Below are 25,070 nucleotides of genomic sequence, written 5' to 3'. Positions count from 1 at the left end.
TGTTCATCGAATAAAGATTTTTTTAACTGGTATATATAAACGCATTACTTTACTCAGATTAAATAACTCAGGAACAATCGAGTAAGAAAACAAACACAGCTTAAACGGAAAAGGTAACGCATTTTTTAAAAAAGTTTTAACCACTTGGTAAACTTAATCTGTCCTTTGGGTACAGTTGCTTTTCGAATGTCTCCTCTTAAAATACGGGTATGATTTTGTCCTGGCTCGTCCTAAGAATAATCTAGTTTATATCTTACAAGAAGAGTTCTGTTTTAGCAAATTCTGCTAGAGGAAGCACTTAGATAATTTTTTCTTTCAAAATACAATTGGATTTATCAAAAATTTCTACCACTCATTGGAATGTTTACAAAAACTTTTCATTGCTGCAAAATTTTATTTCACAACTGTGTTCGAATTCTGCAGAGTAATCGTTTATTTTATACTGAAATTTACATAAATTCTCACTATTTAGCAAGAGCGTCTTATGTTTCAAGGTTTCATTCAAAAACCTTTCATAAATACATGAATGCATTTCATTTAAGCTCTTTGCTCATCGAACCAGTTTTTGATCGCATTCATAACCAAAACTACAAAAGTATTTCTAGGTTTACATCATTTTTCAACATTGAAAACCTCACGCACATATTTTCTGTGATCAATGTTGAGTTAATTTTTGAATTATAGCACATTGTTTGCTTTATAAGATAAATTAAAACAAATGTAAGAATGATTTAAATAAACTCGTTTCTACAGCTTCAACTACTAATTTATCGTTTCAAAAGCTTCCAGACATTACTAGAAAACAGTATTCAAATCTGTCAGATTCTTACTGAAAAAATATTTTTTTTTTCTTCTCACAAGTTGCACAAATTTTAATTTCCATCATTATAAGAAAAGTGGCTAATGTAAGTGTTTAAAATGAAAGTAAGGAATTCAGATTTATCCTTAAAATTTCATTTTTACGAGTTTTAACCATTTTCAGAATGCAACTCTTTTGCTAGTAGACTAAACTTTGAAATTTTAAAGAGCTTTTATTAAAATTTCATGAATTGCATTAAACACAAATTTCTTGATAAAAATAATGCTTCTTGAAAATCCGTTTCGATTTCAAAAGTGATTTCAAGCGGAATAGAAACAGACAGATTATTGCTGATTATTGATAAATTGGAATGATAAAACTATTTTCTTCAATGTTTTAAATCTTTAAGTTTATTGTAACATTGTTCATAAAGCATATTTTCGCGTTAGATTTTTTCAACTGCTCATGAGAAGTTCTTTCGTAAAAAAATGGATAATTGATTCGTAATTCAATGTAATATGCAATAACTGGAGCAATTTTAGCATCTCAACACATTGCCTACCGTGTACACATAAGTGTGATTTTGTCAATGTTCACGAAACTCCAGGGTGCACACATTTTTACTTTTCGTTGAACTTTATGCAATGCCGGTGTGAAATATTTTTACTTTTCGTTGAACTTCACGCAATGCCCTTGAGTGCACATTTTTACTTTTCGTTTAACTTCATGCAATGTCCATGTGAACATAGTTTTACTTTTCATTGAACTTCACGCAATTCCCGTGTGTACACATTTTTACTTTTCGTTGAACTTCACGCAATGTCCATGTGAACACATATTTACTTTTCGTTGAACTTGACGCATTGCTCGTGGTACGGCACATTTGTGTATGCCGTTTTTGGTTACTTTGAACTTCACCCGGTACCAGAGGAACTTTCCCTACAAAATCAGCTATAGGTAATGTGTTAATTTCTTAATGTTAGAATTCTTCTAAAAATTACTTTTATTGATTCAAACTTTTATTGATTCATTCATTGAAACAACATTCTCATTTCTTACGTATACGTTTTATAAATGTATAAAACGAATTTTGTGCTTTGTTTTTCTCTTCATTTATGAATTTTCATTGAAGTAACATTCGTCTAGAAAACGCGACGCAATGTATTTTCGAAAACAATATCACAGGAGATTCGCAAACACATACAGTGAAAATGTAGCGCTGTGAATGAAGTAACCAAGAAAAAAAACAAATATTAAATCATTTTGAAATAACTTTTGTGTTTCTCATATATCTTATAATCTCAATAATTTTCAATATTCTTGCAACAACTATAGTTAATTTGAGAAGTTTGATCAATTGAGGCTTAAGGTAAATGAAGCATCATTGATATATTACATGTTTTCTTTTACAACAATATTACATTTTTTCTTTCAGGACAAGATGACATTTTACAACCAACAATGAATCAAACAAATCACAGCTAGTTACACTACAAAGCTCTTTGCGAGTAAACTTCATTGATAACAACCTGTAACAAGTATAGAATCTGATTTCTTGAAATTATTAAAAGTTTCTGTTAATTTATTGAATTTATTTTACTAAATTTTTCAGAATAACTCTCTTAGGATATAAAGGAATAAACTTTGCCTAAACGCAGGTAAATCTTTTCAAACTGAACATAACTGTGATTCACATAAGAGAGGTAAATCTTTTCGAACTAAATGTAACTGTGATTCACAGAGAAGTAAATCTTTTCTAACTGAATGCAACTCTGATTCACACCAGAGAGGTAAATCGTTTCTAACTGAATGTAACTGTAATTCACACCTGAGAGGTAAATCCTTTATGACTGAAAGTAACTGTGATTAATATCAGAGAGGTAAATCTTTTCTAACTGAATGTAACTGTGTTTCACATTAGACAGGAAAATCTTTTAAAGCTGAATGTAATTGTGATTCACACCAGTGAGGTAATTTTTTCGAACTGAAAGCAACTGAATTCGCATCAGAGAGATTACTTTTTTAAAACTGAAAGTAACCGTCATTTCCATCAAAAAAAAAAAAAAAAAATATATATATATATATATATATATATAATTGTTATAACAGTAACATAATGTATGTGGTTAGATTTGTTTAAAATGAATTGAAAAACTCCGATCAATATCATGTTTTTCAAGTACTCTGCCTGTTTCTGATGATTCTTTATGACTATCTTTGGAAATAATAATTGATATATATATATATGCACTCTGTCGATGAATGATTCTTTTAGACCAACATATACACGCTGCGCAAGCAAAATCAAGCGACTGGGTTCACGCCCGCGTAACCGTCGAAGCTAGCTGCATTTTGATTTGCTGTTAGCGATCCTGTGCTTCCATCTCCAGTGTTGCAGTTAACATCAACGTTAATGTACCGGTTTGGCAAAGTCTGGGGTTCTGAGCTCATCTGTCGCACCAAGGCGCCAGGGTCTAGAGACAGATTAGAACGGTTGATCCGGGAGGAAGGGGTTTGTTCGTTTTCATTGTCTCCGACGGAAGGTCCCACTGGCAAATCATCGAGGGACTTGATCGAGTCCAGACGGGATGCAGAGGATTTAGATGATGTTTCATCTGGCAGTTTGACCTTTAGATTTTCGATCTCTTCATTGAGCTTGCCTTCCTCTGGTTCGTCAGTCGGGACCTGTGGAAGATGAAAAAAAACCTAGATTTAGTAAGAACTTTTCAAAAGCATATCATTGTGCTTCATAATTTGTCATATTTTTATGTTTTAAAGGGGTCCGGGAGTCAAAAATTGTCAAATTTTTAAATTTTTTTAATCATTTAAAAGTTTCTCATTTCTTTCTGCTTAAAAGGACGTTTGAATCTTGTTTCTATCTTTGTTAGAACGAAAGATATAATTATTTTTATTGCGGGCATTCACAACTAATATTATACTTAACTTCAAAACTTAAAACGCGTTTTTCTCCATGACGCAATTTTTTTCGATTTTTTGTATTCAAACTCTTATAAGTCAAGAACAGATAAAGATAAAGTAATGAAATTTGGAGCATATCTTTTTCAAACAGTTTACTTTGATCTTTATTCAGAAAATTTGAAATAAAACGTTTTTTGCAAAAAAAAAAAAAAAAAAAAAATAATAATAATAATAATAAAAAAAAAATAAGTATTTTTGAATTATTTAAAATTTTTCTTCAAATAATTTCTATTTTTTATTGAATAAATATTTTTTAAATTAGCCGAATGAAAATTTTAGCTTACACCTTTGTGCATATTTTTTTGAAAAAAAAATGTAAATTGACCAAGAATGTTTCGAGTTTCAGCGATTTAAAGCAACCCCATTAAAAAAAAATAAATAAATAAATAAAACATTTTTTAAATATTTTTGTCATGATTTTACTTATTAAATAGATGGCGAATCAGTGCGAAAAAGTTCAAAACTCTAAACTGTTGAACAAAATTGTTTTCAAAATGTTTTCTCAGTTTTCGAGCCTTAGAATAAACGAACAACTGCTTCACGAAGCTTGACCACGGAATGATCATTTGTATCGTTTGTAACATGTAGAATCAGTCAGAAAGCGCCGAGTAGAAAGAGGTGCGTTCCAGCTGATCCTATTTGTTACAAAATAATAACAAACAACCTATTACAAATGATACAAATGATGATTCCGCTTCTATGACATCAGCCATCTTTCCGTGGTCAAGTTTTTACAATCGCAGTAAAACGAAACCAAAGATCTTTATCAGCGCTAGATCGAATGATCAATGAAATAAGAATGTAACAAAATATTGTAATCATGTTTTGTTGCAGGTTATAGCACACACAAATTTTAATGATTATATATTATCTTTCACGAACTGGCTTAAGAGTAATTGAACAACTGCCTAAATTAACTATGTTTTGACTTTTTTTTTATACAAGAAACAAATGTTGTACGGTTAGAGTTAAAGCTGCAAGCTTAAAAGTTATCTTTGATGCAAGTAAGGTTTAGGTAAACCTATTAAATGCTGTTCTTCAACTGTAACCATGTCTTCCAAAATGTTCATATCGTAATACCCTTTCCCCCGTGCAAGAAACTCTAAAACAGATAAAAACGGATAAACAAGGGGTGGTTTGGAATGAAGTAAACAGGTGACTTATTATCTTAACTTATACGTTACATTTAAAATAATAAAATATATATAAAAAAATCGATATCTATTTTTCCCCCTTTTTATGCCTAACAGTTCTCTTTTCCCTTTCGCATTTCAAAAAAGTTAACTTATAGTTTTTTTTAGAAATAAAGTGTTCATTACAACATATTACTGTATGAGCAAGTGTTGAAAATCCTTTTTTCGTATTTTAAGCGATCCTAATAATATCAGCATTATAGCAATTTTTTTTTTCACATGCATGCAAATCAGTGCATACATAGCACTTTCCGCAACCCCCGCACGAGGGTTTCCGCACGAGGTATGAGGGTGCCCGCTCTGGGAAACTAAACCATGTTAAAATTTAAAAAAAAAAAAAAAAAAAAGTTGCAATTTCGAGGAAGCCGCACACTTAAATAATGTGAGGGAGGGGGTGAACTCTAGTCTAAATACGCTACTGATGCATACGAACGTACGCGCATGTAGTCCGATGTTACACATCTAATCCTTAAATGGTATGTTACGACGTTGATGTTTCTATATTCAATATAGTTTCTCCCAATATTAAAAATTTACATTGAATTCACAGCTCAACGAGCAATAGCTTATAAAATCGCCTCAAATGTATTTATTTTACAAAAAAAAAAAAAAAAAGTTTTTGCTCAGTATTAGAGCAATTTATTATTAATTTACATCTGAACAATGAGTAAAACGCTTACAAAAATCGGCATACATTTCCGAGAAAATAAAAGATTTTTTTTGCTTAATATTGGTGAATAGGAGAATGCTGGGATGGGACGATTAGAGGCATGAGAAAACTGCATTTATGCCAAAATAAGATGAAAAATTATTACTTTCTTCTACATCTAATATATAGAAGAAAGTATTGGATTCGTGCAAATTTTCGAATTTCGAATTTTGACGGATTCGAACGTTTTGAGGTGTGCTGAGTCCATTTCGACCATTTTTGGAAAATGTCTGTCTGTCTGTGTGTGTGTGTATGTGTGTGTGTATGTATGTATGTGTGTGTGTATGTATGTGTGTCACGTCTGTGTGTGACCAGTTTTTTGTGGCCGCTCTACAACAAAAACTACCGCATGAAATCGAACGAAATTTAGTACACATATGTGCCCCTATGTGAACTTGTGCCCATTAGTTTTTGGCGCGAATTCCTCCAAGGGGGTGGAGCAATGGGACGTTTTTCGAGTTACGCGTGCTTGCTATTCCTCAGGAAGTTACTGGCGGAATCAAACAAAATTTGGTCCATATGTTGGTATTAACAGGAACAGGTGCTGATTCAATTTTGGTGTCAATAACTCAAACGGGGGTTGAGCTGTAGAACGTTTTTTGTCGTCAATTGTGACTGCTGTATCTCAAGAAATAATGAACGGAATGAAAGAAAAATTTATCGGCAAGTAGCCCTTAGTGGGTATAAGAACTGATTTTAGTTTTGTGTCAACAGCTAAAAGGGGGGGTAGCGCAATCACCCGTTCTTTTTTCCATTTTGAGTGCCCTATCTCAAGAAGTAATGCTACGTTCTGGTTGAAATTTGGAATATATGTGAATCCATATGTAAACAGGCTTTGGTTCTATTTTGACGCCGATCGCTCCAAGAGGTGTTGATTTTTTTTTTTTTTTTGCGAATAAAAATATTTTTATTAATGCAACAATAAGAAAGATAAATCGTAATAGATTGTCGTCTGCGTATTTCTCGTGATTTTAATTGTATGGAAATGATAGGAAATATTATCTCAATGATTTAAAATTTTTAACTGTTGCCATCTTATGTTTGTTAACAAATAAAATATTTGTAATTAATTCAAGCAAGGCTTTTAAAATAACTTTCAATTTTCGCTCTTTGCTTTGCTTTTGCAATAATTCAGACATTGGGATAGTCGTCAAGTTTTTGCATGTGTAATTTTGTTTTTGTTGGGAATATTGCTTCCTCGTCAAGCATGGGGAGGGATCAGAAAAAGGAAAAATATAGAAGAAAGTTTCGTGACTACTAGTTTTTACTTGTCAGGAAGATCAAGAAGATTTCAAACAAGAGCCTAAAGTTCCAATCCGTCCCGATTCTTTCCGCTAATAAGTAATTTACAACATTTATACAACTAGTCAAAAGTTTAGGAAATAATTGCCGAATAGCCTACGTATATTAAATTTAAAAGAAAAAATATTTTTGCTCACGTTTAGTAGTAATCTGTAAATATCTGCCCCCACTTGTTTTTTAAACAAAACACAGTTTTCATACTCAATTATTCTTGAGGAATATGATTCTACTGGGTTGCACATCAAAACATGGACGCAAGTACGGGGAACTCGTGGCACCACAAACATAGGTTTTGGGTGCCTTTTTTATGTTTTCGGTTCATATCTCAAAAGCATTTACTTGCGAGTAAAATCAGTAGTTGATAAATTAGAGGACGTAAAATGGCCTATAAAAAAAGTTTATATTTTTATATTGATATTTAATTTCAAGGTTCATGGAATATTAAATCAAAGTCCGAGTTCAAAAGAAAAATGATTTGAAAACCTGTCGCAAAGTCTCGAAAATAAAACATGGGGGAAAAATAGTCCGTTTCCCAAAAATTCACAATTTTTGAAATGAAATGTCTTTGCACCACTACAGCTACAATAAAAAAAAACCTTTTTAAAAGTCATTATACGCTCTTAGATCTCTCAATGAATAATTTTACTCGCAAATGAACGAAAGCTGAAAAATCGCTGCCAAATTCCAAGTTGGCGACTAGAGTTTTCCCTACTTCAGGCCATATTTGGATAAGTAGCCCGACAAAAACAGTTCTTAAAACACAATTACGTATAAAATTGCGTTTTGTTTGAAAAAACATATGGGGGAAGGCAGTGCACGATTAAGATGTCGGTGGGCCCTAGGCCAAATGCTTTTTCGGGGGACCCCATGAAGTCAAACTCTGCAGTTGGCTGAAACAGTCTACCTCTGGGTAAAATAATTTCAGTCACTTGGGACCCCCTAAGAAGCAGGGGCCCTAGGAAAAGGCATATTCAGTAATCAGGCCCTGGGGGTAGCCGTTCCCAGTGGGATCTAGTAAGATAATGAATAAGAAATTAACAGCAAGCAAAAGTTGATGAAATAATCACCTCAGCATATCCGCCCTGCCTGGTCATCGGCGCATGCGAGCCGCTCCTCCGGTTCGGCTTCGGCTCCGTCGGAGTCGGCGGAGCGGGCGGCTGCCCGCTCATGAAGTGCGTCTCCCAGACTTGCGGCCTCGAGGAGCCCGGAGTGCCTCCCCTCTCCTCCAGCTCCATGAGCTGGTCAGCGCTGCCCGGACTGGACAATCCCGGATCTGTTGTCGTAAGGCTGTAGGATGACCGGGATCCTGTCGGGATCAGGTAGTCCTCCGAGCCGGGAGACAGCAAGAGACCTGGATCCACTCGCTGAACCTGCAGCAAGGAAAGGAACCAGTGTAATTAGAAATTGTAACATATTTATTTTATTTATTCAGAAGCTAAACAACTTCACATGCATAGAGGACTGCGCACAAAGCGCCTTGCCTTCGGACACACACAGAGGAAAGATTTACAACACAACAGAACGACACGATTCGAACACGTGCAGGATGTGGTTGGACGCCATTTGCAAACTCTGTCCCTGCCTCGTTCAGAGGACGAACTCTGACAAATCGTTGAGAGGGAATAAAGAGCCATCTCTCAGGACACCATCTGCACTCTTACTGAATCTATACCTAGATGAGTTTCTTCATTCATGGATGTTTGAGGTGGTGCTACATCCTACTGAGTCTACGCCGTTCTCGTTCTGATATCTGAATAACGTTTCAAAATGGAGATAATTTACTTTTCCTTGCTATCTGTATTTTGCCAAATTTAATCCTTTCCGGGCCAGTCCTTTTTGGAGTTACATTTTCAATGTCGAGAAGTGTAAAAGAACCGGACGAACTAGGAAAGAACACTTTATCACTTTATCGGGAATTTTTTCATCAGTCTGCGACGAGGATTAAAAGTCAACAAGTAGTCTACAAAGATAAACCTACATTTGATGAATCCTAAAATCTAAATCGGTACCGAGAAATACTGAAAAATAAGACGCAAACACAAGTACATGCTACCTTGAAATATATCCCAGAAACTATCGTACAAATCTTCATTAGCTGAAATTTAAGGTTTTTTCCTTTAAATATTTAGATTTTTGTTCTTCTTCAACCAAGAAATAGGCTGCAGACTTTTTCAGGTCACTGTTTCGTATTTCGCACCGAGAACTTTCCATAACTTCTTTCTTATAAACTTTTTAATAGTGTAACAAATTTCATCTAGTGCTTCAGACATATAATATTTAAATTACCACACAGCAGCTAAAGAAAAATTTCCCCATTAAATGATTTCAATATTCATTTAATATAAAAATATATGTAAAAGCACCAATTAATTGATGAAAATTATCACCAATATGATGGTTGCAGCGAAATGTTTGCCACATTAATACAATTTTTTCGTGAAACATAAAACTTTATATTTTAAAAAGTATTCACCGTTAGCACTCCGTCATCTTCAACAGGCCGCATTATCGTTGCATCTCTTTCCATAGATGGCTCTCTGTAGAATATTGGCAATGGGGCGTTGATCACGTCAGGGTCCTGTAACAACACAAGCACGCGGTTTTCAGAAGCATAAATGAACACTGTTGAACTTGAGCTGATCGTTCATTGGAGGGAAACAAACCACAAACATTGATGAACAAATTAAAAGCACACTAAAAAAAACCTCTTTAAATAGCATAAACTAATTATTTAAGTTGCATGACACTTCAGAACTTTTAGAATATGTTCAAATAGTTTACGTTTAAGTCCCTAGTTACTGCACTTTAGACAGCGGTAGGAATCGGAAAATTCTGGTACGTTTGCAATCCCGAGTATTTAATCATTATGATACCAGCTGACCCAGCTAAGGTTGTTCTGCCAAATAAATATTTTCTAGTGAATATTTTGGTTGTTAATGAAAAAATAACGAATGTATTGCAAGTTTGTGGGATGGGATTTTTGACAGAAAGAGGAATGGAGCGCTGTGGATGATGATCACCGATTAAAAAAAAACACGAACCATTCATTTTCTCAATACAATAATACACGCACGCACAAACAGACAAAATTTTTGTATCGTTCAAAATTTGGCACGCACTGCTTTATGATACAAAACAAATGCAGAATAAAATGTCAAAATGACACAACGCTCCGGCAAAAACGTTGGAAAAGTTTTAATGATTTAAAACATTTTTGTTGCCATCCTCTGTTTGTCTACAAATAAAATGTAACTAATTTTAGCAAGGCTTCTACAATGATTTTCAAAAATAATTTTTACAATGATTTTCAACAATCGTTTTTACTATGATTTTCAACAATCGTTTTTACTATGATTTTCAACAATAGTTTTTTCAATGAAATTCAACAGTGGTTTTTACAATGATTTCCAAAAAAAAAAAAGTTCTGGAGAGGGACACCCTGATTACCTAGCGGTATAAAATATACTTTACAACTCTTTCTCATACCTAACAAACACACAGAAAAAATTTCATAAAAATCCGTCGAGCCGTTTCGGAGGAGTTCAAACACTAACACCGTCACAGAAGATTTTTATATATTAGATAGCTGTCGACAGAGGGCGAACGAAACTTTCTAAAATCTTAGGAGCCAAGAAAATATTTTAGGTAGAAGACAAACTATTTCTCAGAGTTTTCAGCAGGGCCGCCAAAAGCCAAGGCGGATCCCTTGTCAGTTTGGTTGCCGGGCCCCTCTCCCTTAAAAAACGGAAAATTTATACTACACTGGTTCCGAGTTGGGCCCCCTTCAACGGCCGGGCTCCTTGTTTCCGACGACGCTGATATGGCCTCTCGTCGGCCCTGGTTTTCAGAGCAATAAGCTTGCAAAAGATCTAAAATCTCAAAAAAAAAAAAAAAATAAATAAATAAATAAATAAATAAAAAGTCACCAAGTCACGTTTTTAGTCGCCTGAGTGACCTGGTGCCCGGGTTATAGATGTAGCATCTTCAAATGTATCAGCTAAATTCAGCAATTTCTGCTGGCTAAAGGATTTGAAAAAAAAAAAAAAAAGTTTCAGCTTAAAAAAATGCAATAATTTTTAAAAGAGACTTATGTTTCTGCGTTTTTTACATTTTAAATCCTAGTTCGCGGATCTTACGTAAAGAGGTTGGGACAATTTTGTAATATAAAGTAAGGCATAAAGTTACACTATGAGAAAAATCAATTGCAGCTAATGCTTGTGCTTGTGCTTTTCCAATCTTTAATGACTATGCCCATTTTACTTAGGAGTTTATTTAAATAAGATGAGTGTTTCGTTTCGGATGAAAAGTACGATTTCTAAAAAGTACAGTTATTGTTAAAATTGCACGTCGATTGTTAAAATTGCACATCCATTGTTAAAATTACAGTTGTTTTAAAAATTGTACATCCATTGTTAAAATTACAGTTATTGTTAAAATTGTACATCCATTGTTAAAATTACCGCTATTGTTAAATTTGTACATACATTGTTAAAATTACAGTTATTATTGAAATTGTGCATCCATTGTTAAAATTACAGCTATTGTTAAAATTGTACAGCCACTGTTAAAATTACAGCTATTGTTAAAATTGTACTTACACTTTTAAAATTAGTTATCTCAAATGTCTTTATAACTTCTTTGAAGGTTTTTAGAAAACATATGCCTTTTATAAATGTATGAGAGGAATATTAAATAATGTAGAGAAATTTACAAAGAACTTAAGACTTTTATTGAAATTCGATTTTGAGGAGGGGCATAGACCATTCTGATATTTTCTTTCCTCTTCAACTCCTTCAATTGTGCCGGAATCTGCAGAATATAAATGTTTTTAAAAAAATCAAAATAGTCAAATATCACTGAAACCAAATTCATTTCAAACTGCGTCCAAAGGTCAGAGTTGCTCCATCTGAGAAATCCCCTCTTCAGAATCATAAATTACTACGTGTTCAGAGGAGGAAAAAAATCAAAGCGCTTGTGTTTCATAATAAGTAAATATTGGGTTTGAAACAATACGATAATGACTTTTTATTTTGAAGTTCAAGAACCCTGCTAGGAAATAAAACCGAAATTGTAGCGATAAAAATCCAAAAACTACATTTTTTGAGCGTTCTTCGTTAACCTACCCGCTTTGGGCCACCCTCCCCTACATGAAAAATCGTCTTCTTAAATAAAAGTTTCGCGATTATGTTTTTTTTCCCTTCTTGTAATGATTCTAGTTGGATTTATTTTTACTTTCTTTGCGTTCTATTATTTCTTAATTTTACACTCGAAATTACAGTAAGATCGGTAGTCAACTCGATTTACGACTCACCCCCATATATCCCTATAGTTTGCTTTTATTTCATAGAAATTGAAATGGGAATGAAATATAAAATAGTAATACTCCGATATTAAAATAGTAATACTCCAATATTCGGAAAATTCCGAAATTTGGACATGCCAAAGTGCCGAAGATTCCGATTTTTGTATCTTACACTCTAAACTCTAAAACAGAGCCGGAAGAAACGATAGGTACAATTCCGCAAAATACCGAATAGCGTTTAATTGCATTCTTCTGTGCCAGATTGAAAAAAAAAAAAAAAACTTACCTGTAAGCAGTATCCTATTCTTTCAATAATTGTTGAAAAATTGGGCCGCTCATCTGGCGTCGGATGCCAACATTGCATCATTATGTGGTATCTAAAAAAATACTTATACTTAGTTAAAAAAAGTAATAAAACAGCTAATGCAATAAATAAGTTTTATGTTAAAAAAAGCTTTTAATTAATTCAAAGATTCAATGTGTACTTTATATGAATTACAAATGGATTTAGCAATTATTATTGCTTAAATATGGACTACTGTACGATAGTTTAGGAGTGTTTCTTCCGGTTTTATACAAACAAATAAGATAAAACTTAAATGTTAGTGGCGCAGTTTAAAGTAGAGAAATTGTATTTCAAAGTTACTGTCTGTTTTCTACGAGAAGGCACTTGACTCCTCCCTCGTCACGTGGTATCCGGTAATTCTATTTCGCTGTTTTCGGCAGAAGAAAAATTCGGATCATAGCATTTTGTTGTAAAAGCAACAGTTTTTAAAATGTAAGAATAACTAAAATGACAACAGACAAGTGAAGCAAGTGATGTAAAGGACACTAAGGATTTTTTGCACATTAGAATGCACTCCCAAGTTAAGGATTTGTCTCCTTTAGAGCGCGTGGATTGCTTACCGATCACCCCCGCGTAAAATAGAACTCTACGTCCTAGGAAGCGTGACGAAGTGCTTTCACGTGAAAAACGGACAATACCTAGGAAAAACTGTACTCGCCTTTTCTTCCCTTATTTGAACTTCCAATGGAATTTCTATTAACATTAGGGGTCATCCACAAATGATGTCATGCTTCGATGGATGAGAGGGGCTCTTGAATAGTGACAGTTTGTGCCAAGGGGGAGAGAGGGGGAACAAAAGGTGTGACATTACACATTTTCCCATAACAACATGCTTATAAAAAAGAACAGACCATGTGATTATTAAAAATGTGATTTTTAATAATAAAAAAAAGTGTTCAGACTTGAGGGCGCATAGGCGGGAGGGCGCATCGGCCGCGAGCCGATGGGCCGGCGCACAATGGTTCAAAACGACAAAAAAACTCAATAATTTTGAATATTCTCAAAAAATGCATTGGAAAATTGTTAAAATTGTTGCATGGTAATATTTATCTTCATGCTTGCTGATCGTATTCACAGCGAAACCCCGATTTTACGTCCCTCGAATCTACGTTTTCCCCACATTTTGCGTTTTTTATCATCAGGTCCCAGTTTTTCCATACACTAATAATATTAATTTAACCCGGATGGAAAGTTTGTTATTTATGAATTTCCCGCATTTTACGTTTTCCCTTGGCAGTAAAAAAAAAGAAAAAATGTTTTAAAATTAAGAAAAGTGTTTCCCTCTGTGCATTTTTAAACATAATCCACTCTGTTGAAAGTTAATCCATGAAAACAGAAACACTTCTGCTCCATCCGTAGCTGACCTTATGGACTTTTCGGCCGCCAATGAAGATGAATAGGAAGAAGAGGAAACACAACTCGTCTCTTCTTTCAATACTACATTTAAGAACTTAATAATAGTGAAAGACTATTTTCTTTATCATAAAGACCAGGAAAAAACTTTGCAAAGTGTTCCAATCCTGGAAGATGCTGCATTTACTTTGGATTCAATAACTCATTATTACTATTTTCAACCTAAACGTATATTCGTTACTTAATGTGTTAGAATAATCTAAACTGGTGTGTATAAATATGTTCTTTTCGTAAAATATCGCATTTTTACATTTTATAAGCGTCATCGTAGTAACCTTTATTACTATTTTTGTTTTCTTATCTGATTTTCCCCATATTTTATGTTTTTGGATTTAAATTGACGTTTTCCCATATTTTATGTTCGATTCAGGCCTCTGAGAAACGTGAAATCGTTGTTTCTCTGTAGTTCAAATTCATTTCTGTTTTTCGTAAAAAATATAAATTAAATCAGTCGTATGCCATACGCAAGGTTTGTTTATTACAATTGATACCTTCGAACAATATTTTCTGGCAATATTGACAAACTAAGAACAACTTTATACTAGAATAATTTCGAAAAGGAAATCCGAAATTTCAAACGTTTAATGATTTTCTAATTTCATTGTTTTATGAACAGAATGGTTATTTATTTTTTTATATAGAATTCCTTATGAGTTTTAAAAATTTCTTTCTCATATGTATCTTTTTTAAAGCCAAACGGGTCGGAAAATTGTTATTTTCAGGTTACTACTACATTGCATGTATATAGAATAATGCTCCGCATTAAGCCATAACAACGTAAATACGTTTTTAAAAAATTCTCTATATTTACTGATTAATGTTTCAAAAGCCCCAACTTTCGGAAACAGTAAACAAACGTTTTTAGGCTCTCCTGCAAAGTAGTGAAACTGTGACATACGTTAGTCTGGAGCATGACAAATTTGATGACCAATTTCTTTGATAAAAAAGCACTTTACCCCCGTCATACCGTTACGAGTTACTTTCTAACTTACTATATTGGTATTCGTAAATAGCGAAGATCAAACAAAAACGTCTGCCACGACTGCAATCGCAGGTGGTCGCAGCTAAAATGTTGTTGTTTGTTTGCAGGAAGGATTAAACTATTGGTATATGTATATTTTAGCCCACCGGAAGCCGCCGATAAAAGTATATTCCACAATACTTTTCATTATATTTTAAAGAAAATAATGTTTTTTTTAATTTCAGGTAGTTTTTAATTTTGATGAATTTTTAATTTTTAATTACGATGTAATATGCATCCTATAAGTGTGAAAAACCAATCAAAAATGACTATTATTAAATTTTAGTCCTCCTTATTGAACGAATGAATTAAAACTGAAGCATAAGGCGTTAAGTCCGAAAAAAGCAAAAACATAATTGTTCAACAAATCTCGGCTTATTTTTGTAAAAACGATTTTATTTTTTCAAAAAACTCTTATGGAGTAAGTTACTACAACTCAAGGGCTAAGTAATTACGGCATGAAATATTTTTTATCTTAAAACTTAAAAATAGCTATTTTTCCGCCCTTGTACCGCTGTGCGGCGTGCAGTTCGCCCCGGGGAAGAGATTTATATATGTTTAAAATAATGTCACATCATTTTCGGACATCCCCTTTTGTGTCTTTTACTGATGCTCTCTAATACAATGAATCTCCTTGAGACCGAAACCGGAAGATTTGAGCCGAATGATACTTCCCTTAGATTCTCGGCAGTGTTCATTTTCCACCCGAAATAGACACACACACAAGTCAGCAAAATAAATATCCGATGTTTCTTTTTCATTTCACGCGGTTGATGCAATAGTCTTGAAATACTTGAAATTGTTATGATGAAAGAAAAGTTTGGTGCTTTTTTTTTTTTTAAATTGCACCTCATAGTCAAAGATATTGCAAGGAATGTTTTTCAAAGCGTGAAAATTCTTCTTAAAGTTTTTTTAGACGAGTAAAATTCATTCTGGAGGAGCAAAATAAATGAAAACAGTGAAAACCATAATAGAGATCAGTTCCATAAAGGGGCGGTCCACAAATGATGTCTTACTTCTCCCAACAAATTGGAGCCCCGTCCCCATTTTTTAACAAAGTGTCACATTTCACTGTACCCCTCCCCTATCCTTCTCACAATATCCTCCTCTTTCAATAATTCGAATTGCTTTTTTTTTTTTGTTAACACTAGCTTTTTAAGAAAAAGCTTAAAAATACCATGAATTAATTTTTGAGAAGAGGCCTCAAACAAAGAAACCGTCCTTCAAAGGGCTAACACATAATTTTCCATTGTAAATGGTATCGAATTACCGATTTATGTAACAAACATAACTAGGGAATCAACATATGCTTTTTGGCAATCAAACAATAAGCAAACGTTGATCCACATCTTGTGATTTTACACTCAAAAAATGTTCTCAAAACCTACATGGTGAATTGCGTCCAGGAAGATATCAGCATTTTTTTTTTTCAAAAATAAATGCTTTTACATTTACATGTTTTTGGCCTATAACAGGCAGTTTTTCGCCAAAGTTCTTCAGCTTTACATACAATAAAAAGACAAACAAGAGAAATAGTATACTAAAGGAAAATAAAACCATTGATGAAGTAATGAATATCTACATTGAAATGAATGATTTATTGAAAGAAAGATCAGTTGAAAATTGTGAAACTTTAGGAAAATAGTCAAACGTTTCTTTAACCACCATGCAATATGTTAAAATCTAAAATTTCTCCATTTTTTACCAACAAACTAGTGCTATAAAACATTTAAGGCTGTTGATTCGTTGGAGGGGATGGGGGTGATTGTTTAAAAATATGACCTTTTTTACTTCACGTAAAAGTTTTTCGTATCAATATTAATGATAAATAATTTTTTTTTTACTTTTATGTACACGCCTCAGTAGTTATGATTTTTTAATGCACAACGAAATTTAATAAATACAGAGAACGACTCTCACATTTTTACAGAAACTTAATGTTTTTGATGACGTCTGAGATCTGAAATTGCAGTGGTAAAAACTAAATGAATTTCGTGAAAGGAAGAAAAATAGAATATAAAAGGACTTTTAATTCAAGGGGGGGGAGCGTTTTAAATACCTTTAACTCGTAAAGAACTTTAAACAGATAGCTGAAAGAAATTTTGACCACGTGCTCCATGAAAACATAGAGACAAATTTGAAGAAGGGGTATACGTGAACGTCGCTAAATATCGTCAATATGGGCTCCACAGCCACATGTGGTGACATATTGCCAAGTGTTACTCTGTTTAAGGCGTCACTTCCGAATGCATTCGTTTCATTACATCCGTTTTATGTTGAAATTTAGATATTATCGCCAGGTGCAGATTAAGGCATGGGCGCATGCGACACTAACTTAAGGCATCAATGGGAGGGGTGGGGGTGTCAACCAAATCTATAGCTGAAGTTTAAATAACTTAATATTTCATTATATAATACAAGAGAGATGGGCAACAAATAAAGTTTGTGCCCAGTGTTTTCCAAAATCACAGTCAGACCCTGTTTATCATGTTAAAAGAAGACACTCCAGGGTCCCCCGTATCTATCACTATTTGTGGTTTTTGGATGGGACTCAGAAGATAGTTCTGTTTTTTGATCCAGACCAGAAGCCAAACAATCCCTGGTCCAGCGCCTTCAGAGGAATTGATTCACTTGGAGGACTTTGTGACCACAACATATTTAACGTGCCCCAGTTACCATATCGAACACAGAGGACCTTCGACTAGCTGGGATTGAAACCGCAACCCTCCAATTACAAGTCTGACGCCTTACCGATCAGGTGACCACGGCCAAACGAGCATAATTAATAGATTATCCCAAGTAATGTTAAGCGCAATGTTTCATGATCTCTAAGGTGAAAGGAGACAAATCGTTACCAGCTGCCGGTCTGCGTTAGTTATAGATAAAAATGATAAAGAACTTGAAAAATAACAAGTACTCACATAGGCCCAGGACAGTTGGTAGGAGGTTCAAGTCTTCCGCCTGACATAACGAACTGCATAACCTCTTGATTAAACCTTCCAGGATAGGGCATGTATCCCAAACTTATTACTTCCCACAGCAATACACCAAAAGACCTAAAAAATAATTTTAAGAGGAGAAACAGGTTTTAATCATCCTATCTCAGCTTTAAAAAGAAATTGCCATGACGACACAGGAGAACACTTTTTAAAAAAACTTCTGGTGAATTTGATTTTTGAGATGTTTAAAAGTAAAATGGATTTTAGAATTGTTAGTTTTCTGCTACCACGCGAGGTTTTTTGTCTACAATTTATGTGAATACGAGAATGACTCAAGTGATCACTTTCTTCAGAAGAGGGCGCATCACAAGAAGATCTCAGAATCACTCACCGATTGGCTGAGATAAACCTTTTTAAATTGAAACAAAGTGTTTCTTTTCGAAAATATTATTGTTATTATTTGTGACAAATTTTACTTCATTTATTTCTGTACCTCAGAGCCAGAGTGAAGTAAGTCCAAAAATAGCGATTTTCTGTTTATTAGTGCATTATATGTAGAAGCCTGTTCTGCATCGAGCCATGGGAACGTAATTCTTAACAAAATTCCTTTGCAATCTTTTACCAGGTTTAATAGATCTCGCGTCCCATCTTTTGCATGGGCCAGAAAAAAGTTTTTCCTCCCTTCTGTAAAATTATCATAATGTGACTTACATCGTTCTGGCTTCTGGCTCTGAGATACAGATTTGTCAGAACAAAATAAAATATATATATATATATATATATATATATATATATATATATATATATATAAACACGAGCTGAGGTTGTGCATTATATGACTTCCTTTTACACCAACTTAATGTTATTTTCCCAATATTGGCAATTTTAATGTGTAACTCTCTAAATATCACCAACAGTGGCCGAATTGAAACCAGATATAAAAAAAATAATATTTAAAAAAATCGCCAAATTTGTCGCCAAGTTGGCGACAAAACTTGGTGACCAAACGACTCGCGATATATCGCCAAGCGTCCGTCAAATTATAACACCACTTCAGTTTGCTTCGAAATTAACAATGATTTCCCCCAAAAAAAGGGGCAAAACCCCCCTTTAGAAACACTCAATTGCAACGAAAAGGGGAGGTGCTCGACTAGACTCTACTAGGAGTCTACGTACAAAATTTCAACTTTCTAGGATATACTGTTCTTGAGTTATGCGACATACATACGTACATACGGACGTCACGAGAAACCTCGTAGCAATTAACTCGGGGATTGTCAAAATGGATATTTCGCGTATCTATACGTTCTTAGGCACTTATCCACGTGTGATCGGGTTGAAAAAAAAAAAAAAAAAACTCAACATTCATTCAGGGGTGAGCAAAATAGAAATTAAGGCCGATTTTTGGGTGAAATTTTTTTTGCGAATACAATACTTCCTTTTTTGTAAAAGGAAGTAAAAAGTATTTAGCTTTTTTGTATTTTTATATGTAACGTACGTAATAATTGCTTTGTTTAAAAATGTTAATTCAACTCTTCTTTTCCCTTAATTTATCGTCCCTTTCAAGTAACTCAAAACCTCATTTCTGCAAACACTGCGTTTTATTTTCACACGACTGTCTTATGCTTAACACAACAGTGTTGCTACGTACATGTTGAAACGTAGTTACACAGTTGAGTCTGTGTTGCTCTATTCTTGCTTGGTGTCATGAAAAAGTCCGATGCACTTACCATACATCCGTTTTGGAGGTGAATATTCCATCAAGGAAGGCTTCCGGGGGCATCCACTTAACAGGCAGCATGGCCTTTCCCCCTTTCCGGTAGTAGTCAGCTCTACGGAAGAAAAGCAAACTATCAATGAAGCTGTCTTCATTTATATATATTCTTACAATGAGGCAAAGTAAGAGAATGTGTGGAATATTTGGATATAGTGAATAGAAAAATAGGAACAAGACAAAATTTGATGGAATGTTAAGCATAAATGAAAAGGATTTAGTTCACCTTGATTTCACATTAATAAATTAAACTTCACACTTAATCCTTCCATTACCAAGTAAAAAAAAAAGAGTTAACTCAAACGTACCTTGTTACTAATACTACTACTAAAAGTACGTTTAGATAGAGAATTTTAGGTAAATTAGGGTGTGCATTAATCCTTGAATTCAATATTTCTTGAACATCTGGGCATGAAAGATAAAACCTACATTACAACTGCAAAACTGTAGTAAAAATATACATCGAATGTAGAAAATTCACAAAGAAAAAATTTACTTTCCGTATATATACTATGCTGATTTATGCAATATTATGTAAAATAAACGGATACTGTATGAAAACGACAACAAAGAAAAGAAAAGAAAGAAAGAAAAAAAGTCAGATAACCACCTTTTTCCCGCCTTATTTATTTTTTACTTTTGACGGGAAGAGTTTTTCCCAGTAATTCCGGATCAGCACACACATCATGTAGAGGTGTGTAAGTTCACAGTTACTTACCTTATTTTGAAAAAGATTGAGATTCAAAGCGAACCGAGAGAATGATGATTATTAAAACAAATCCATTACGTCGATTTAGGCAAACGCATATTGAGCATAACAAAACATGAAACTTTTATTAGCATGCACTTTCATAAATGCGGACACTTTTTTTGATAATTGATGGGATTTGAATAAGCAGTACGAGAAATGTTCTGCCATTTATGCAGAAAAATTCTTTATCTGGGTAGAAACCGTTAACGAAGAGTTTTAACGATTTTGCTACAGTTTCCCTAATATCAAAGGAATGTATTTGAACCTAACAATTCCTGTGAAATTTCTTAGGATGGAGGGTAAGAAGAAACTGTTTTCTCACCTATAGATGTCGCGTGCCATTCCAAAATCAGCAATTTTAACCACTCTGTTCGCCTCTTTAGTCGTCAAAAGACAGTTTCTCGCAGCGATATCTCTGAAAGGAATAAAGACAATATTATTTGACTGGGTTAATGCAAACCAATTCAATAAAACCACATGAACTTTGAATTTTTGCTAATGCAGACTAACAGCTTTGCAATCAAGAGAATATTTTTATTTGTAATCATCTAATCCTTGAAACACCTATATTTTAACAACTGGTGCCCCCCCCCTCCTTTCTTTTCAAGATGCTAAATTCTTATCTGGAATACAAAACGTGAAAATACGCTTGACTAAATGTTTGAGGTATATTTCCGATTTTCAAGGTGAGAAATATGCTTTCAAGGGCATTGAAAATATCTCTGATTTTCTGTAATAATTTCAAAATAATTGTAAATGAAGAATAACATTCATTCTATAAAAAAACCAACATTCTATAAATAATAAGTTATTCTATAAATAAAACTAACGTTCTAAAAATAATTAATATTCTATAAATAAAACTAACATTCTATAAATAATTAATTATATAAATTAAACATTCAGAAAGCATTTCAGAATAAATCAGTAACTTATTGACAAAGTCAGTAACTTTGAAAGGATATTGTTTACTTACCAAAATAAATAAGTTCGCTTAACCGATGTCGGTGAAAAGAAGTCCCGGTTAAAAGTTATTCGGATAATCGAGATTCCAATATATGATATCCTCCTATCTACAGTGGTGGTAAAAAAAACTGCATCACCCGCGCCGCAAAGGAGAGGAATATCATCCCGACTGCATTCAACACACAGCCAAGCATCCCGTATCCCAGATGATTTGAGGCTGTGTTTCTGATCAATTAGTTGTTGGGCTTCACTTTGTGCAAGGAACAATAAACGCTCAGGTGTATATTGGCATCCAGGATCACTTTACTTCAGTTCAAAACGTCATTTAAAAACGTCCGATGATTCTGCTCCGTGCCATAGGACAAAACTGGTGAGTAACAATTAAAAAACCTTTACTCTGCCATTAGACTTAAATTGACATTGGGTTAATAGTACAGTAAAAATAGGGGTCGGACGCAAACATCTAAAAAAAAAAAAACCTAAACCTGGTGTAAATTGTTTATTACCCTCCCAATAAGAACAGGTAAAAAGTCCCACCCCATTGTGCGTCGGGTTTCGGAATGGGGGGCATCGAAAAATTGCTGTTTTGAGCATTTTTCGGAATTTTTAGAGTACATTTCAAGAGGGAATATTATGTCATACTACATTTAAAAGCATGAAAATAAAGGCGTTTATCCCCAAGAGGGATGAAATAACCCACCTAGAGCCCCCCCTATCCCCGTAAAACGAAGCAGTACCCCCGTTCCCCCCTCCATACATTTCAAGTGGAAATATTATTTTATGTAAAGTTAAAGTTAATAATCAAGTGTGTCCACCCTCCAAGTGCCAAGTGGGGGAGGGGCCCCCCATGGTGCCCCTCCTCCCAAAGCTACAGCATCCCCCCGGAAAAAATATTACGCCAATCCCCCCCCCTCATTTCCATTTCAAAAAGAAGTATTATTTCATGTAAATTTAAAATGCATTAAATCAGGACTGTCCACCCCACAAGAACAGTAGCTCGCCTCCCAAAACGAAATAATATACTTATAGATTACCCCCCCTCCCCCTGATGGCACATTTGATTAAATGGTCAGAAAAAGTATGCTGAACTGTTTTTTTTCCCCTTTTATTATATTGCTTTTTTGCAGTACTTAAAAGCAAAATTTTTAGTTTGCGTTATAACATGCATGCCTCAAATACGTCATCAGATTCAGATAAAAGCTTCATCAGAATTGGACTTTTCAAATGATTTCTCCTAAGCTTGTAATAAAATGTTTTCGTTTTCAAGTTCTCTTTTGGAATCTAGATCCTCGGCAAAATCGTTATTGTTGCAGCTATGTCTAACACAGTTTGCGTAAATAGTTGAGCACTTCAGTCCACTTTCAGACTTATCAAACATTCATTTTTCCAATAGTCCCTCAGAGCAAGCACAAGATATGAGGCGAAGAAAGTCTTCTAGAGCGGAAGGCTTGGCTGCTGTAATAGGACGCAGATATTTCTGTGGAGCTTTCTACTTCTTTATACCTATCAAAAATGGCACTAGCTTTCCAATACTTACAAGTGACATATACACTGCATTGCTGGCATATTTCCTTGAGACTTGCAGATCATTACCAAAAAGAAAAAAGGAAAAAACATGATCGAGAAGGTATCTTCCATCTATAACGTATATGACACCAGCTGTTTATTTTGTGATGGTGGCGTGGATGGATCTTTTGCTTCAGGGGGGGGGGGATAATAACACTTAACCATACATGTTTTCTTTACTTCTGAAACCAGATTCATCGAATACTGATGGAGGATCAGCGCACAACTCGTACTAGAAGTTTTTAGCAATTTGTTGTTCCATCTTTTTTACTGTTCATACTATTCGGTGTAAAAGATGGTTTGGGCTTACACATCTCTACAGATAGTAACTACTCTCGTAACAGAAGCTAGAGACATAACTGCATACCTCTTTTACAAAGAAATGCAACTTAATTTTTTGCCTTCCATATCCTTTTATGTTATTACCACAACGTTAAAGGCCACATCACAACTCACCTTATTATGAGCGACACGACCAGTATCGGCGAGCAACACCACTACCAACTTGAGTCAATACCCGTAGAGAGGGAAGAGCAGTATTTAGCATTCTACTGTTGTATTGCTCATTGCTATTATCAAGACTTCTTCCATAGTTGAATCACTACAGGTTTTGGACCACCTAAATTTGTCATTGCATTGGACCGTTGGGTAGCTGATGTGACATATTTATCAATTTTTTAAAAATTGCATAATGTACTCGAAAGTTTCAGATAGTGTTGCAAGTATATGTTCGCATGTTTAGCATAATTCACATAACCGGCTGCGTAAGAGAGAGGCGGCTAGGTGTTTGCAAACGTGTAGACGCTAGGTGTCTGCACTCCCCCACCGACTTGGAGGGTGCAGAATTGCAGCATTGCCCGTCTCACTGTTGGCAATTTCGGTTTGTCCCCCCTTACTGTAACGGCGAAAGATTAAAGAAAAGTTGAAGTAAATTAATTAAGAAGAAGGAGGTAAACTGCAGTCAATTTGGACTATTTTTTATGCTGTACAGGGATTTTGTTTTAGATATCACCCCAGCGCTCTAAACAGTTTAATAACTCCAGTCACAACTAAATTGGTTCCTGAGCTCGCTTAGATCTTTTAGAATTATCCTTCTGACATTACTATATCATTGTGTGGCATTTTGTACTTCGAAAAAGTTTTAAATCAGTGAAATTTTTTCATGAACTTCACTGCAATCGTTGATTTTAGAATGCAAATTCATGGTCTCCCCCCCCCCCACGACAAAGCGATGGTGCACCCCTGAAGTGTGACAGAGTACCCATCCAGAGTAAAAGCCCTCAAAAAAGAAAGAAATATCCATTGAAAAAATGAAAAAACTGCCTTAAAAATTCCAATGACGCAATCTGCGCCATGCCCCCCCCCCAGCCCCTCCTTCGCCTATGCACCCCGGTTAATTAGCATTTTTTTTCTATGAGAGTTTATTATTTTACTCTTATAGAGTGTGATTTCTGAGACTTTTGAGTACTTTTTGAGTAATAGAAATTATTTTTATTTAAAAAGAGGATTTTTTCACCCCCCCCCCTTCCCCCAAAACCCGACGCGCAAAGTGCTGGGACTTTTTACACCTTCTTGCTGGAAGGGTAAGAAGTAATTTGCAACAGGTTTCACCTTTTTTTTTTTTTTGGATGTTTGGGTTTGGCCATTTTTTGACCTAATTTTACTGTACTATAAGTATTTTTTTTCTCTAAACTCACACGTAGGTTCAGAAATGGAAAAAATGAGCATGGGGTCAGCAGTTTGCATTGGTCCGGAAACAGCCCAGATCTACGTAAACAATTATCGAATTCCTGCTGTTAAATGTTTATTTCATATGTTTTTCAGAATTTCACATACATTCATCGTTAATCAGTGGACCAAAACTTCTCACATAATCCCATTGTTGTGAAAATGTGAGGGTGATGCAATTTTTTTTTACCAGCACTGTATATATAGATACGAATAAAAGAACTTGTGCATAACGAAGGTTGTAAGTAATTAAATGTGGTACAAAACCCTCTTGTCGCTATG

The 25,070-nt window shown here is 34.4% G+C and overlaps 1 protein-coding gene across 1 annotated transcript in view; it reads right to left on the bottom strand.

The window, feature by feature from the left end:
- Positions 1-3,103: 3,103 nt before the first annotated feature.
- LOC129224014 (leukocyte tyrosine kinase receptor-like) overlaps positions 3,104-25,070 on the bottom strand; it is a 208,518-nt gene continuing 186,551 nt past the window's right edge. Inside the window, exons 24-30 of the mRNA XM_054858410.1 lie at positions 20,851-20,943; positions 19,734-19,835; positions 17,986-18,120; positions 12,571-12,661; positions 9,456-9,560; positions 8,050-8,352; positions 3,104-3,484 (exon numbers count right to left, since the gene is read on the bottom strand). Of these exons, the coding sequence (XP_054714385.1) occupies positions 3,104-3,484; positions 8,050-8,352; positions 9,456-9,560; positions 12,571-12,661; positions 17,986-18,120; positions 19,734-19,835; positions 20,851-20,943 (1,210 nt within the window). The remainder of the gene's footprint in view (positions 3,485-8,049; positions 8,353-9,455; positions 9,561-12,570; positions 12,662-17,985; positions 18,121-19,733; positions 19,836-20,850; positions 20,944-25,070) is intronic.

The sequence above is a fragment of the Uloborus diversus genome, chromosome 6, assembly GCF_026930045.1.
Source record: "Uloborus diversus isolate 005 chromosome 6, Udiv.v.3.1, whole genome shotgun sequence".
NCBI classification, from domain to species: domain Eukaryota; kingdom Metazoa; phylum Arthropoda; class Arachnida; order Araneae; family Uloboridae; genus Uloborus; species Uloborus diversus.
This window is presented reverse-complemented; position numbering and strand designations above follow the sequence as displayed.